At 46.8% G+C, this 16,122-nt stretch overlaps 1 protein-coding gene and 1 non-coding gene across 2 annotated transcripts in view; one reads left to right on the forward strand and one right to left on the reverse strand.

Moving 5' to 3' along the window:
- The first annotated feature begins 6,959 nt into the window (after positions 1-6,959).
- arhgef10 (Rho guanine nucleotide exchange factor (GEF) 10) overlaps positions 6,960-16,122 on the forward strand; it is a 35,550-nt gene continuing 26,387 nt past the window's right edge. The window contains exons 1-2 of the mRNA XM_068751657.1: positions 6,960-7,096; positions 12,933-13,042. Coding sequence (XP_068607758.1) covers positions 13,006-13,042 — 37 coding nt within the window. The 5' untranslated portion in view covers positions 6,960-7,096; positions 12,933-13,005. The remainder of the gene's footprint in view (positions 7,097-12,932; positions 13,043-16,122) is intronic.
- On the reverse strand, positions 14,802-14,874 carry trnaf-gaa (transfer RNA phenylalanine (anticodon GAA)). The gene has a single exon. It is a non-coding gene; the product is annotated as a tRNA-Phe (tRNA).

The following is a 16,122-nucleotide window of genomic DNA, read 5'->3' on the forward strand; positions in this document are numbered from 1 at the left end:
CCGTTTGCTTGGAGATTTGAAACAAGGGAGACAGGAATGCTTATGCTCCTTTCCCATAGTCATCAAACAACCAGCAGGCTTTGACTGGAGCATACATGGAGCCATTGTTTCTTGTACAATAGTATTTATTCAGCACTTATTGTGTAGTCTACACGGGAAAGTTGGTTTTAAACATTGAAGTTTATTAGATCGGTCCATTCATTTCTCCCATCGGTGTTGGGCTTAAGGGAATATTTACTGTGGTTCTGAAAGATTCTGACAGTATCTTCATTGTTGAAGGACAAAAGCTCAGGACTGGGCGACTGCACAAAGGCTCTTTTGTACGTAATGGAGATGCAATCGGGCAAAATCGAAGGAGGCGAATCACCGAGCGACATTCAGACACCAATTGTGCGACTTTTGTTTCTATATCCGAATTTCCCTGAGGCGAGTCTCCAAAGGAATTAATAAAGTTCTATCAAGTGTGCAGTATTATGTCTAACAGCTTTTCAATACGTCTGCTGGCTTAAGTGTTTTTCAATTAATGGCTCATTTGCTGCAAATATTATGTTTTTGGTTCATTGTCATACTTGCATCTCGTGGAAGGTTCTGTGTTTCAGCGCTGATGCAGGTTTTCAACTTCAAGTGTTTGGTATAAAAGCATTGCTGCTGTAGCTCATATGACTGTATGTGTTGTAGAATACAGGATCTCGGTTTTATTTGTCCGTTATTCTGTTAAGATTTTGCTTCTTGAACTTTATATTGAATCTGTTGATTCCACAGTATTGTAGCGTCCGTCGGACGCTGGAATAAGCACACAGTGGATCTCACAACGAGCTCTTTATTAAATGGTCACTGTCGGCCGTAACCACGCCACAACGGAACGGGTAACCATCCCTCACTCCCGCAGCTCCCTCTCACACACCCCGCCCCTCCTCCCTGGGATGCCTTCGCGGACTCTCTGCAGCGTAGGAACAACGAACACTCTTAAAACACGAACCGTTACACTGCCCCCCCCTTACTGAATCCCTCGCCCCGAGGGATCACAAACAAAGTCTCTGAGATGGCCCGGGGGCTTTCGCCGCCTTCGGGGCCGAGTGGGCAGCGCTGCAGCCTCCTGCCACTGCGCAGGGGGTGAGTCCGGGGGTGGTGGTGTCTTGTCTCTGGGAGGGGGTGTTGGGGGACGGGGACGGGGCCTGGGCCGCTGAAGTGGGCGCGCATCCCCTTTGTATGGGGCCAACCTGTCCCTGTGAAGCGCCACCCGTCTCCCTCTAGGGGGCAGCTGGACCCTGTACACAACCTCCCCCAATCTCTCCAAAACTTCACAGGGCCCCGACCAGTGACAGTCTAACTTTGGGCACCGTCCCTTTTTCCGTTTAGGGGTGTACACCCACACTAAGTCACCAGCGCTGAAGTCTTTCCCTCTGGACCTCAGGTCGTAATTCCTTTTTTGCCTCATCCCCGCTTTCCCGAGCTGGTCACGGGCAAAAGCGTGAGCTGACTCCATCCTATCTTGGAGCCTCCTGGCATATTCTGGCCCCGGTGGAACTGCTGGTGTGTCCGGGGGGTTTCCAAACACCATCTCCGCAGGGGCCCGCAGCTCCCGACCCAACATCAGCAGAGCAGGTGTGCATGAGGTGGAATCTTGCACAGCAGATCTGTAGGCCAGCAAAACAAGGGGGATGTGCATGTCCCAATCACGCTGATGTTCTGCGGTGAGTATGGCCAGTTGTTTCCCTAAGGTTCTGTTGAACCGTTCGACGAGCCCGTCACTCTGTGGGTGCAGCGGGGTGGTCCGGGTCTTCTCCATTCCCAGGCGCTCACACATGGCAGAGAAGACTGCTGACTCGAAGTTCCTCCCCTGGTCGCTGTGGATCGTCTCAGCTGCTCCGAATCTGGCGAACATGCCCTCCACCAGTGCATCAGCAACAGTCTCTGCCTCCTGGTTCGGTATGGCGTACGCCTCCGGCCACTTCGTAAAATAATCCATAGCAACCAGGACGTAACGGTTCCCCTTGTCTGTACGTGGAAATGGGCCCATTATATCCACTGCTACTCTCTCCATCGGGGCTCCCACTGCCAGCTGTTGAAGGTGGGCGCGGGATTGGTCGGGGGGGCCTTTATGTGCTGTGCAGAGGTCACAGCGGCGGCAAAAGTCCTCCACGTCCCGCCTGAGCTGGCCCCAGTAGAAACTCTGCCGCAGCCGGCCAAGGGTTTTTGAGATCCCAAAATGCCCGGCTCCAACCGTGCCATGACAGGCCTTTAGCACGGCTTCCCTCAGGGCTCCAGGGACCACCACCTGCCACCTCTCCTCTCCAGTAGCTGGTGCCTTCCAGGCCCTCTGAAGCACCCCGTCCTTAAGCCGAAGGGCTGCAAATTTTTCATAGAGTCCCTTAGTGGCAGGGGAGCACCCGGCGACCTCATTCCACTGGGGCCTCCTTCCGGACTCCATCCACTGCAGCACTGGTTGGAGGTCAGCGTCTTTTTCCTGTTGGACTCTCCACTCTACAGCCCCAACAACCTGCGCTGCTCTGCAGGCTAGTCTGTCCTCGCTGGGCATGGGGTCGTGTTTCCCCTCGGCGCAGAGCTCCACCTCCCGGGCCTCCCTCCTCTCGCAGTACCGACAGCTCTCAGAAGCGCAGGGGCGCCGGGACATAGCATCCGCATTTGCATGGCGAGCGCCAGCCCTGTATTCCACGTGGAAGGTGTAGGGCGCCAGCTCCTCCAGCCAGCGTGCAATCTGTCCCTCTGGCTCCTTGAAGGACATCAGCCACTGCAGGGCTGCGTGATCTGACCTGACAGTGAACGGCAGGCCGCAGAGGTAATACCTGAAGTGGCTTATTGCTCTCACGATCGCCAGGAGCTCTCTGCGCGTCACGCAGTAGCGCCTCTCAGCTTTGTTAAAGGTTCTGCTGAAGTACGCCACCACTTTCTCTCCCTCTGGCCCCACTTGGCTCAGAACTGCTCCCATACCCACGTCGCTTGCATCTGTGTCCAGCAGGAACGGCAGGCTCGGGTCGGGGGGGGTAAGGATGGGCGACTCCGTCAGGGCCTCCTTCAGGTGGCTGAAAGCCTGCTCACAGTCTGGGGACCAAGCAAAGTCACTGTCCTTTCGCTGCAGGCGGAACAGAGGCGCGGCTATGCAAGAAAAGCCACGCACGAACCGTCTGTAGTAGGACGCCAGGCCAATGAAGCTCTTCAGTTCTCTCAGGGTGGTGGGGGTTGGCCAGTCCTTCACTGCTCGCACTTTTTCCTCCAGCGTGCTGATGCCCTCGCCCCCAATCTTGTGCCCCAGGAACTCCAGCTCCCTCCTCATAAAGCAGCATTTATCTGGGTGGAGCTTCAACCCAGCCGCTGCTATCCTCTGCAGCGTCTGCTGCAAAGATGCCAGAGCCGCCCCAAAAGTGCTCCCATGGACCAGGATGTCGTCCAGGTAAACCAGGCATTCCTGGCGGGGGACATCAGCCAGAGCTTTCTCCATCAATCTTTCAAACGTGGCTGGGGCATTACACAGGCCAAAGGGGAGGACCCGAAACTGCCACAGCCCCCTGCCAGTACAGAATGCGGTTTTCGGTCTTGCTTCTGGGCTGAGAGGCACCTGCCAGTAACCGCTGCGCAGATCTAGGGAGGAAAACCAGGAGGAGCCGGAAATTAAGTCCAGAGACTCATCAATACGGGGCAGCGGGTACGAGTCTTTTTTCGTCACGCTGTTCAACGGCCTGTAGTCCACACAGAATCTCATTTTTGAGCTCCTCTTTTTGTTGACCATCACAACCCCAGAGGCCCAGGGGCTGTCAGAAGGCTCAATGATGCCATTCTGCAGCATCTCGCTGATCGCGCTGTCAGCAGCAGCCTGACGTGCTAGGGGAAGGCGGCGAGGGCGTGTCTTAATGGGCCTGGCATCCCCGGTGTCGATGTCATGTTGCACCAGGTGAGTCAGGCCCACTTCCTCTTCCGTCAATGCAAAAATGTCCTGGAACTCTAACAACACCTGCCACAGCTCCGCTTGTTGCTTGGCATCCAAGCTGTGGCAGTTGTGCTTCCACACCTCCCTCACCATCCCCATCCTGTCTCCCTCACCTGCCGTGGGACACTGCACCTGAGGAGGCTGTGTGACTGCTGGGAGATGGGGAGCGAGGGGCTGCGGCACCTGAGAGGTTGGTAGTAGGGGCTGTGTCTTGCGTTGCTCCTTTACTGCTCTCATGCTTGGCTGTTGCAGCCCACGGGTCTGAGCGGGGCGCACCATTTCAATCGTGGGGCCCCTTGGGAAAGTCAACGTGTTCCCCCCCAGGTCTAACACACCTCGTGTGGCACGAAGAAAGTCCAGGCCCAATATGCAGGGATCCTGCACTGCTGCAACCCACACCTTAAAGTTCACTGACAGCCCCCCCAGCCGTATGGTGACCACTCCCCTCCCAATCATAGGAGCTAGCTCACCTGTCACGGTTCGCAGCTTCACCTCAGTGTGTTCTAAATGTGTCCCTGCTGGCACCACATCGGGTCTCACTAATGTTGCAGTGGAGCCGGTATCAATAAGGGCTGTGCATGGAGCTCCTGCCAGGGTGATGGGTACATGGCAAAAGTCCCCTGCATTGGTCCAGCCCACCACCCTTGCAGATTCGGTGCTGTCGTCTGCTTCTGGAGGGAGCGGAGCCCCGCTCCCCCTGCCGTTCCGTTGGGCTCCGTCCACTGGAACCGAGGCCGGGTGGGACACAGAGAAAGGAGCCTGCGTTGTCCCATCTACGCAGGTCCCGAGCCGTTTCCCTGGACGCCAGCTTGCTTCGGGCACCGTCTGCTGATGTGACCCTGCTGACCACACGTCCAGCACACCGGGGGGTTTCGGCGAGGGCTGTGGTTGTCGCGTGCTTGGTGCGGTGATGCGGCTCTGATTAGCTCAGTCAGTTCAGCAACCCAAGCCGGTTTCTCCTGACCTGGGTCACTATGCACCACAGCCCTTGTCACTGGCCCTTGGTAGCCCTCGGCAGCGCCCCCTACAGCCTCTCTCTCCGCCGCCAGCTCCAGGGCCTCTTGCAGACTACAAGGATGGGCAAGCTGTGTCTGCACGCGCAGCTCCCCCGGTGATAGGGCTCGTATAAACTGGTCTCTGGCCAGTTCATTCTGCACAGCAGCGGGCATGTGGGCATAAGCTTTCCTCGCCAGAGTCTCAATGTCATTAGCCAGCATACGGAGCGGCTCACCCGGCTGCCTCCGTCTGTTCATCAGCTCCGCACGCAGGACGCCTGGTTGGTTACACTGCCCGAACCGACGCTGGAGGGCTCCGACCAAAGCCCCATAGTCTTCTCTCTCCGCTGGGCTCAGCTGCAGCAAGCACGGCAGCGCGTCATCGGCGAGGCACATGGCTAGCTGGAGGGCCTTGGTGTCTTCTGACCAGTGTGCGGCCCGAGCCAGTAGCTCGAACTGGGCATGAAATGCCTCCCAGTCTGCCTTACCGGAGTACTTTGGGGTCTTGACTTGCGGCCGAACACACTGCGCGGCGCCATCCATGACCGTGGTCGGGCCCGCAAAGCCTTTCCTCGTGGCTGCGATTGAAGGGCTGAATCCGGCGTCCGCCGCTAGCTTCCTGGCTGTCTGCCTTGTGCGCTCCACAGCGCGTTCAAGCTCCATCTCATACACCCGCCTGCCGGCGTAGCCACCGTCCATTACCTCCTCTTTGATTTTCGGGCGAGCCCCTTTTCCGTCGCGTCCAGCCATTAGCGTAGCCGACGAGCAGAATTAGCCGTAGCTCACCTAGTTAGCTCCGCCCGGCTAACGGAGTTTAGCGCAGAGGGATCCGTGTTTTCACTTCTGACACCAATGTAGCGTCCGTCGGACGCTGGAATAAGCACACAGTGGATCTCACAACGAGCTCTTTATTAAATGGTCACTGTCGGCCGTAACCACGCCACAACGGAACGGGTAACCATCCCTCACTCCCGCAGCTCCCTCTCACACACCCCGCCCCTCCTCCCTGGGATGCCTTCGCGGACTCTCTGCAGCGTAGGAACAACGAACACTCTTAAAACACGAACCGTTACAGTATGCTTTTGTCATATCACCTCAGAAATTATGGGCAAATGCAAGAACAACAGTTATTTGCTCATCAATATTACACAGATGACTAACTCCAGGCATACAGTACACTGTGTACTACTTTTGTGTACATCATACAGCAATAAGTGACTAAATAAACACAAAAAATAAAGTTTTTTTGTCATTTTTTTGCATCTATTTATAAACAAATGATGCTTTGTCAAACAGCTTTTAATACAACATAACAATAGACAGATATTTAATAATTAGGTATTAAGTTGTTATTGTGAGATGGAATTAACAAGTAGATCGTGTGTGTTTCTTTAGGTTCTATCACAGTATATTTTGTTTGTGTTGGGGAAATTAAATACATTCCTATGACTAGTAATATATATTTGAAACACATTGCTGTGACCCAGTTTTTATTTTCTGCTTTTATTTAAGGGTGTGTAGTATAACCTCTCCCTGTAGGTGGCAGAAGAGGAATACTTCTCGGTGCCTCCAGTTCTCATTTAACCAGAAAGCCATGACTTATTCATTCTAAATTTGATTATTAAGGTTAGCACAGGAGTTTTACCAGGTTGGATATAGTAAATGTACATCATCATTAAGTCTATATTTCTTCTCAAATAATGTTTTCGATAAGCTCGAGTAATATGAAAACGTGATATAAGTTGAGTTTTGCTCATTCCTTTGTTTCAAAAACTAATTGTAGTGGCAGAAGTCCTAATTTTCCCAACACCATCCCCTGACAGATGTTTCGAGAGGAGCCTCTTCACACGTCACACGAGCAGTTCTGGGACTCCTCTGCAAGAAGACTGACGTTTGGAGCAGCCAATCGCATCTTTCCGGTGTCGAGCCATCAACCAATCAGCTACTGAGAGAAGGAGAAGAGGTTTTTCGAGGATGGAGTCAACTTGCATCGAAGGGTGTCTGTCGGGTTGAAAGAGAGAGAGAGAGACTGGGAAAGCTGTGCGTGTTTTTGATGAGTTTAAAGTCGCGTTTAAGTCAGAAATGTGTTACGTTTAGTATTTGCATCGCGTCACGGCGAGGTTAAACTGTACATTTGGGAAAAGTTCAGAAAATGGTGAGTTTAAGACTTTTTCTTTTTTTCCCCCCTCCCCGGAGTTTTCTTTTGGGACACTTTTCAATATCCTTAGCAGTTTATTGTTTTGTCTTCTGAATTGTGAGCGTTAAAGTTGGACTCAGTATTTAACCACACGTCATTCCTTTGTGTATTGGTGTAATATAATGACGCAAGTGTGCTTTGTTTTGCTTTTCTAAGCAGTTTATCTGCAGTCGGACGTGGCGTCTCGTATAACTTTCCCCAAGTCATCAAAATTGTCGACTCATTTGACTACGTACTTTAAAAAAGAAATGTGGCTTTATTTTCTCGACGCCTTTATGTTAACTTCAATTAATTCGTCATAATAAAAATAATTTAGAATAATCGAAGGTGTCTCGAATGCACACTTTCTCCTCGAAAAGGTAAACAACTATCTTTAGGCATTCACTATGACTCGTAACATTTTGTGAATATGCCCATTATTTTCTGAAATGCAGGTGCGATGCACTATTTAGTCTTCATATCATTGAAGGACTGAGATTTGTCATCTTGATAAGAATTACTCAATCAATACAAAATACTCATTGAAAATCAGCACATCCCTGTGAAGTTGAATCCTCGCCTAAAGTTACTAATACATGATTTATTGTCTGCAGCAGCCGACCCATCTACAATCTATTCATGCATAGCATTCCACTGGGAATACACTGAACGGTCTCAGTCACCGGGAAGATTCAAGTAAACTGTTTCTCTCCTGAGTTGTGTTTCTTTCTCCTTCGCAAAAGTCAGGAAGCTTAGCCAGGTTTATGTGTTGATCTTCGGTTTGGGTTATCTGGTGTCATGCCTCACCAATTTGACCAGAAAATGTGACAGATGGAGTGTCGCAGGGGATCACACGCACGTGAGTGTACACAAAAATCTCCACTGGTGATTTGTTTTGCAAATAGAACGGCCTGGCTGCAAATACAGATGTTACTATGTCCTCCCACTGCAATGACACTGAGGAAAGGCTGCTCAAATCCACCGCAGGTTCCCAAATCTAAGCACTCGTGTTAGTCATATAGACATAGATTCATTTGTAAAATAAACTATGGCTGAAAACATGGCTGCTGTAACTTATCTTGACATGCTATGTTAAATGCAGATGCTCTGCTCTCTTAGCATCTCATGGAAATTCCTTCTGCTTACCGTGACTAAACTTAGGATGTCACAGTACATGGCGGTTGAGAAGAAGAGCATTTTATTCATTTTTCGGAAGACAAGCGTTCCACCCACAACCTCGCCAAGGATCCAACTGAGATAGAGCAGGGACCGACAACATAATTCAGCAACAGCTGGAAAAAAAGGTCACTGTCGGTGGATGTGTGGAATTTCTCAGCAGTTGGGAACATGTTAGATAATTGTATAGTACATGCATATACTGCTTGTAAAGACATGTGTTTTGCAACATTAGAGAATAAATACAGAGTAACAGGGTGCAAATTAGGGCTGCAGTAATCGATTAATTAATTTGATTAATCGAGCAATCGGCTAAAAATATATTTAAGTGTTTCAGAATATTTTTAAGAGGTATAAAACAAACAAACAAATGTTAATGCTTGCAATAACATTTATTTAAAATTGCACACTCATTACCATTAAGATTGCACTTTAATTTCACAAGAGCATTCAATGCAAATAAAAATAAATAAAATACCTGAGTGAAGTGTATAAAAGATGCATATATAGATACGATTTATAAAAGAATACTTCCTGTAGCAAAAATTGCAATGCATTATCAACCATTGACTATAAAGCTAGCAAGCATCAAACGTTTTCAAACTACAAATTAAAAACGGTCTTTACATTTTAACACGCACTATAATGTTGTTAGTGGGATGTATTATTATTATTATTATTATTATTATTATGTGTCTTTCAAATTCGCTAAACGAACATACTATTGTGATACGCCAGCTCTGTTTGGACTATGTTCCCTCTGCTGGCTTTCCTACGGACATGTCCGGACGGGTTCCCCTCTCGTGCGGAAGCAACAAGCTTCACTTAAGTTCCGGGCGATACGCGCCAGCAGTTTATGGGTAATTTTTAGGGGTATAACGGTTCACGCGGACGTATCGAACCGTTTCGGTTCGGTCCACTTGCGTACCGTTTCGGTTATATTCTATGCATTTTTTCCTCATTGCATTTATTACTAGCGCGATCTAAGCGCTCCGTGCGGAACTGCAGTCATGGGCGTGTTTCCGCACGGAAGCTCTCTGAGTGTCGGACACTATTGACTGACGGTGATGCGCGCTTGGTAGCTCGTAGGCGTGACATTTGAAGCTGATCAGGTTGTTGCTGCCAAATGCTCAAATTTTACAGTTTTAACTTATTTATAATTCTATTAAAATTTCTAAATTGCTACAATGCAATAGTATTAAAAATAAAGTTTCTAATTTATTTTAAATATCACCCAAATGGGTCGCTATTTATACAAGTAACGATTCTTTGCATTTCTGTTTGCTATTCATTAAAAACAAATATTCTATTCTTCCAGGGTCATGTGTGCTGTTTACCGTCAACAAAAATATCCGTGCTTGTTTACAGTATATCCAAAATAATCCCACAATGCTGAGTTCACTTTATATTCAGATCTTAAACCCAGTCGACACACCTCTTTGAAACATCTTAGCCCTTCACTGCGCTGTTGACAGAGTCCTTTCACAGCCTTGGTTCGCCTCACTGGGAGGGTGGGGACCAGTTCGGAGTGTTTAGCCAGTCGCTGTGGCTGCCTCTGTTTTCAAACGGCCACCACATTTCACATATGCTACAGCCCCAGCCTGTAATTTGCCTGATACTAACTGACTGAGTGCTGTGCTGAATTTCAACATTTCACAAGTTACAGTGTGGTCGCCGGGATAGGTTTGGAGAATAGAATGTTTTCTTTGTTCAGCAACAGTTAAATAAAGTTCTCATAGTGTATTCTTTTTATTGAAATGAACATTGTTATTTATTCAAACAGCAAAATGCATCCTTCAATCAGTTTCTTTATTGCAATGGTGCTCTAACTACAGTGTGTGTGTGTGTGTGTGTGTGTGTGTGTTCTTAGACATGATGTAGCGTTTTCTTTCTAGAGAGCTGCCGTGCAGAGGGCTGTCCTGTCCTCCTCTGAACTTCAGAAATGCATCCCCATAGTTTGTTAAACCGCTCCGTCCTCTCTTTGTTATGTTGAGATGTGCTGTTTTTTTTGGTTGATGCCTGTTACTGTCATTTTGGGAACATTGGGACACATGGCTTCATGAAACATTCAACCAGGGAGCTGCGATGCCAAAAACACACCTCCAGCATACCGCGAGTCCCGTCCCTCTCCTGCTCCTCTTCGCCAGCCTTTTGTTTATGACTTTCAGCCCGTGTTTGGAAATGCCACTTGTCATTAATTGTGCTTCAGAAAACTACAACCAGAATCCAAACCCCTCGCAAATCCAGGGAGTCTGACATAGAAACGCACAGTTCATTTCTGGCTGATATCTTGATGAAATGAAATGCTTTTTATTAGTCATCATCTGCTGACACCCAAAATCTGTTGCGGATTTTGGGTGAATAAAAAACATTGAAAAAGGTTTTTCTTAATTTTAAAAGAAACCTGTGGTTAAAATGTATGGTGGAAATTAAGCTATTCACTCAAGTTCCAACTCATCTTCATTTCCTGTATTTTTTCAAGTCTAAAATTTTGTAAAATATAGTGAGGGTATGAGAAATCTGCAAACATTTTGCAGTTGAGGCCAGATTACCGTTTCCCCGTCTGCAGAATGCGACTGCTTCCCCGGCATGTAACGGCACGCTGAGCTTAGACAGCCATCATCCTCATGGCTGATTTTACCTCCACGGTCCTTCTGATCTGCCTCTCATTCATCACCTTTGGTTCAGAGCACTGTACAGTATGCTTTAATAGAGAGCAGATTTGCAGAACAGTTGTAAATTATGTCTGAATAATAGTGCATAAACGTGTTACTGTCAGTGGTGCAGCACAGATAGGTTGCTAACAGATGCTTCAGATGTTTTTTTTTAGCTTGTCCATAAGTTATCCAGGTGCTTGTGTGGTCTTAATCAACATTTGAGGTCACATCAACCTAACGGCCATTCAGGATGTAGTTATAGGAAACGTGCATTTTGTTTTCTTTAAAAAAGTCAGTTAAAACTTTGAAAAATAATAAGAAGAGGAATTACAAGGGAGCGGATTGGATGTATTTGGTGAGTGGTTTCAAAGCTGGAATGAGAAAAACGTTCCCCCTTTGTCTTAAACTGTGACAGGGCAGTCAAACTGTCGTTTTGTAGGTTTCATTTTTTCAATACACATACAATTTAAAATGACATAAGTAAATATTTATCTCAGTTTTGTTCCTCCGCGTCAATAAGAGCACACCTGAATATTTGGCCTCTTCTCCTCCACTTCCTCCGTCTTCCTGCTGTTCCAGACGACAAACAATGTTTGAAGGAGGGGATGAGTCACCCTCAACCGCTCCTGTCAGGCGTCGACGGCTATTCCTCGTGTCATTTCGTTTACAACCTTACGTCTCAGGTCCTGCAGTTTATGACCTAAAGAAGGCATCGTCAGTCATTCAGTCACACGGTATACCATCGTAGCTTTGGATCCTGCTTTATTTCTCCTGGGGCTAAGCTTACTCCACCTGCCTGTTGGCATCAGCATTATTTGCCAGCGGCACCGTTCTGCAGACACTGGCCCTGTGTCCCCGTCTAATGTTCTGGCCTTGTGCCCGAGGGATCAGCCGGCGGACAAAGAAGCAGAGGACGTGACGTTATTTGTAGACGAAACAAGATTTAAGACTTTGAGACTTTGACTGATCTTTTGCATCATGTATCCTGCAGCACTAGCCAGACGCGCACTTCGGCATTGAACTAGAGAGGTTGCATTGCTAATAGTGTTGACATTCTGACTCTGAATAGTGAGAGGCATACATGCCACAACAATTGCTGCTTTATGCTACGGCATGATGTCATCTGTTCTCGCTGGTACTGCAGGCTGACGTCTGGAAGTAGCACCACTTTTCTCGAAGAAGCATTTGACAGAAACTGTTACTTCCGGGTACGAATTGAACGTCATTAAACAAACGAAGACGGCTGCGGTGGAATGTAATGTCTCTCATGCCTATGCAGGTCCAAAGGTCTCCTTGCCTCAGCATGCTAATGACGTCTCCCTGGGCCAAACTGTGGCTGCGATTAACCCCTTAAAGCCCGCACCATGAAGTAATTGTCAGAACACTCTTAATTGTTTTGGAAAATAATGTCTTAATGGAACCTTCTGACAAATTTGTCAGAACATAATTTTTTACAGAAGTGCTCTAATTTATGTAACTTTTGCAAAATCCGGAAGTATTTTCATGGAAAATGTAGATGCATGTGTTGGCTTGTATGTATCCGCTTTTTTTTGGGTGGGGGGGGGAATAAAACTTAGTAGTAGAAGTCTCAAAATCCTGAAAGGCCATGAAAGTCAAAGTCTCACACAAACCTTTGTTCTTTTAATGTTCACACATATTACAGATGCTTTTATTATAATTCACAATGCATGTTGAGTCAAATCTTTAAATAGGATGTTGCCACTTTGGAAAAACTATAATAAAGTAAAGTATGATGATCATCGATTTATCAGGGACTTCACCAACAAACACTTCCAAGTAGAATTGTTGATTGTCTCCTTGTGTTGAATTGTTTGACCTACATTTCTTTTAACTTTTGTTTATTGATTGAACTTTGTAAATGTTGCTCCTCCTGGAAAATCAATGAATTTAATAAGCGATTTAGCAGAACTGCTCGTTTTGAAGCTGATTTAACCTCTATAACGTTTGTCTGTTTGTCTCAGGAACGTTTGTGGGCGTAGGCAATCACCTTCATGCTGCTGACGGACGGACTTGTGCAGGAGAAGATCAGAAAGCATGGACGTGGAAGACTTTCCTCCGCCACCTCCTGAAAGTAAAGCTTTTGTCTGTCATATGTGCCACACGCCGCGAGTAAATAGTCCAATTTACAAAACCTGATTGGTAGAAAAAACATTTAATACTGAAAAAGTCTGCCGAGAGCTGCTCGATGCCAGCTTCTGTTGGCCATTCACTGTTGTATCACTTCCTGGATGGCTGGTGAAATCTGAATTGTGCGACAACAAAAAGGATCCCTCTCATCCTCTTCTCTGCTGTAGAGTGCGTGGGATGAGGAACAAGGGAGTAAGGAGGGTAAAATATGCTGTGGTGCTGTGAATACCAGACAGTGTGCCTCAGTATTAGGCCGGAGGCTGCTGTAGCAGAACACACACACACACACACACACACACACACGGCCTCCGGGGTTACACACGATCCAGAGAAATGCTTAGCCTCCAGCTGGCCAGTCACTTGCTTTGTTGCCAGGGTGACGCCGTTGAGGATTGTAACCCGGTGACTCATGTTTAGCAGACTGTTATGCAGCAGAGTTGAGAAACCATTTGGCAATTATGAATTGACAATGGAACGCACAAACAATGGTTTCTCCGTGATCTCGTACTTCACGTGGGTATGGAGAGAATCAAAGCATGGATGCCTTTTTATGTGCAAGTCAGCGTTGTGGATATGAGAGGCCAGATGTTCCTCACGCGATTGGCTGATTCTCCGATGTATGCATACCCATTCAGATCCAATCAGATCAGGTTGTGTTGCATTCAGGCACAGTCAGCAACACCTGCGTAACGACTTTGCAGCTTATCATTATCTAGTTTTTTTTCTCCAGTTTTGCTGTAATATTTTTTTTCTGTGTATCTTTAGAGATCATCCATGTGATGAGGGCCGTTGCTTGCCTTTCCTGATTGTTGAGATGTGGACCTTCTTCTGATGGTGTTTTGCTTGGATTTGAGATTAAGATTAATACTGTCAGATTTGGCACTGCTGCTCTTTTTCCATTATTTTTCGAGAGTGTTTCTCTTTGTGAAGACTGCTGCATGTTTCTCTTGTTTACCTGCAACAGTATGTTCTTCTGTTGTTGCTAATGAGCAAACAACTTGTATCTTTATTACAACAGCAGTACGGCTGTTGTATTTTATTACTATCAGGTGTAAGTAAAGAATATATTCATGTGTACTAGTTGATTTTTATGATTTAATGCCTATTTGAAAATCAGTCCCCATCAATAATGTGCATCAGGGCAATTATACAGTCCTGGAGTACTGTGGCTATTGGGCAGCTAGCTGGGCTTTATCTCAGTCTCACACCATTTATTATCGCACAGATGGAAAAAGGGCAGATAGCATCTCTTTTTCCAGGGTTGGTCATTTCCATTCTCTTCACATGCTCTTAAAGTCGTGTGCAGATGGACAAGGGGGTCACAATTCTGACCTGGAACATTAGTCACGGACCGTTCCCTGACAAACTGACTACAGGGTGGAACCAACTACCCTGTCAAAGCCCGAGGGAACCGTGGGAGATTTAGAGCTAGCCGCTCATTGCCGCGGAGGCGCTTCAAAGCTATTGGGGAGTTTCTTTTGAGTTAAAGTTTACTTTGTCACTGTCGGTGGACTCCTGAAGCCTGGAGGATTAACACAGCTGGTTTCCTCTGACAGCAACTGTGTCTGAAGATTAGGATTTAAATTGCTGAATTAGGCAAGAAGAACATTTGCAACGTTGTGTCTGGAAGGGAAAGTTGTAGCCTTGGTGTTGCAGGCAGCTTATCCTGGAATTGGGCAAAGGGTCGCCGCGGGCTGTCAAAGTGCCGAAACCCGGGATCGAACCAGGGACCTTCAGATCTTCAGTCTAACGCTCTCCCAACTGAGCTATTTCGGCCGGTGGGGCAGGGGCTGCCATGTCATCCCCATGAACCGGTGAACACGTGGAAAACCAGGACAGAACACTCGAATGTTCGCTGATGCTATCAGCTGTGATGAAAGTGTGTTTACTCCAGAGTTAAATGACAGTCATGGGTGTTCCTTCTATGTAGTCTCTGTGGTTTTAGGTCAGTTTATCCTTCTGTGAACCCTGTTAGCATTTTACAATCTCACATTTTGGGTGTTTTCTGTTTTTTTTTTCTGTTTTCTTTGCTTCACTTTCTTTTTTCTTCTTCTGAAATCTCTGAAAACACGTGTGTCTTTGCACACATTCAGCTCTTTGGTGCCAAAAGGTGTTGATGCTATATGACGAGGTGATTATTTCAATCATTTTACTCTATTGCTTTTTTAATTGATCTTCATACGTAGATCAGAAATGAAACACAAGTCAGACTGTACCAGTGACTGAAGGGAGTAACGGCTCTCTTTCCTGCCAGCCTAATTTCAGTGTGGAAACTGGAAAGACATTTTGTTGTTCCTTTCCTGTCTGCTGCAAGTGACTGTTCCGACGCCTTTGAACATTAACTATATCTTGCAGTTCTGTCCTAGTTTGGCTCTACTATCAAGTTGAGCAACTTATATATATATATAATGAAAAATGTAATTAAGGTTTAAAAAAAATAAGGTTTACAGATCCTTGCTGTAAAAAAAATCCGGGGGGAAAAAAACATTGTTAGACCCACCCTTAATTATAAGCCTGTATGTGGCAGTCTTTTAACTTTTACGGCCCACGGATTAAACCTGCCGCCCACAGTGTGTCTATTAGCTGTCTCTAAAGGAGTCTTTGAATGACATGTGATTATCCAGGATGATTTCAATTTATGCTTTGCCATATCCCAATAATCACGCAGAATGAAATGAGTCCCCAGCATGAGATCACCGAGTTAGCATTCTGTTAATCTAGGATTAGATATCTGGTTTGTTTGTATGACGGATTATTTACTTGAGTTATGTTTTAAACCAAAAATTAGACGAGGAACCAAAGCGAGACACCAGTCAACAAAGAATTTGCATTCTGATTACCACTTCTGATTTGCCTGCTTCCATTTGGGATCTGATCCCTCCTGATGTGAAAACACTGTAAACAGTCAGATCAGAATTCACGTGGCTTTTCTCCCACTGACCATTTGGTAATGGAGGAAAAATTCACATATGAAGGACCACAACCACAATTAAAGGGCACAGTGCAACACATTTAATTAATAAA

Source organism: Brachionichthys hirsutus, chromosome 18 (genome assembly GCF_040956055.1).
Source record: "Brachionichthys hirsutus isolate HB-005 chromosome 18, CSIRO-AGI_Bhir_v1, whole genome shotgun sequence".
Taxonomy (NCBI): Eukaryota; Metazoa; Chordata; class Actinopteri; order Lophiiformes; family Brachionichthyidae; genus Brachionichthys; species Brachionichthys hirsutus.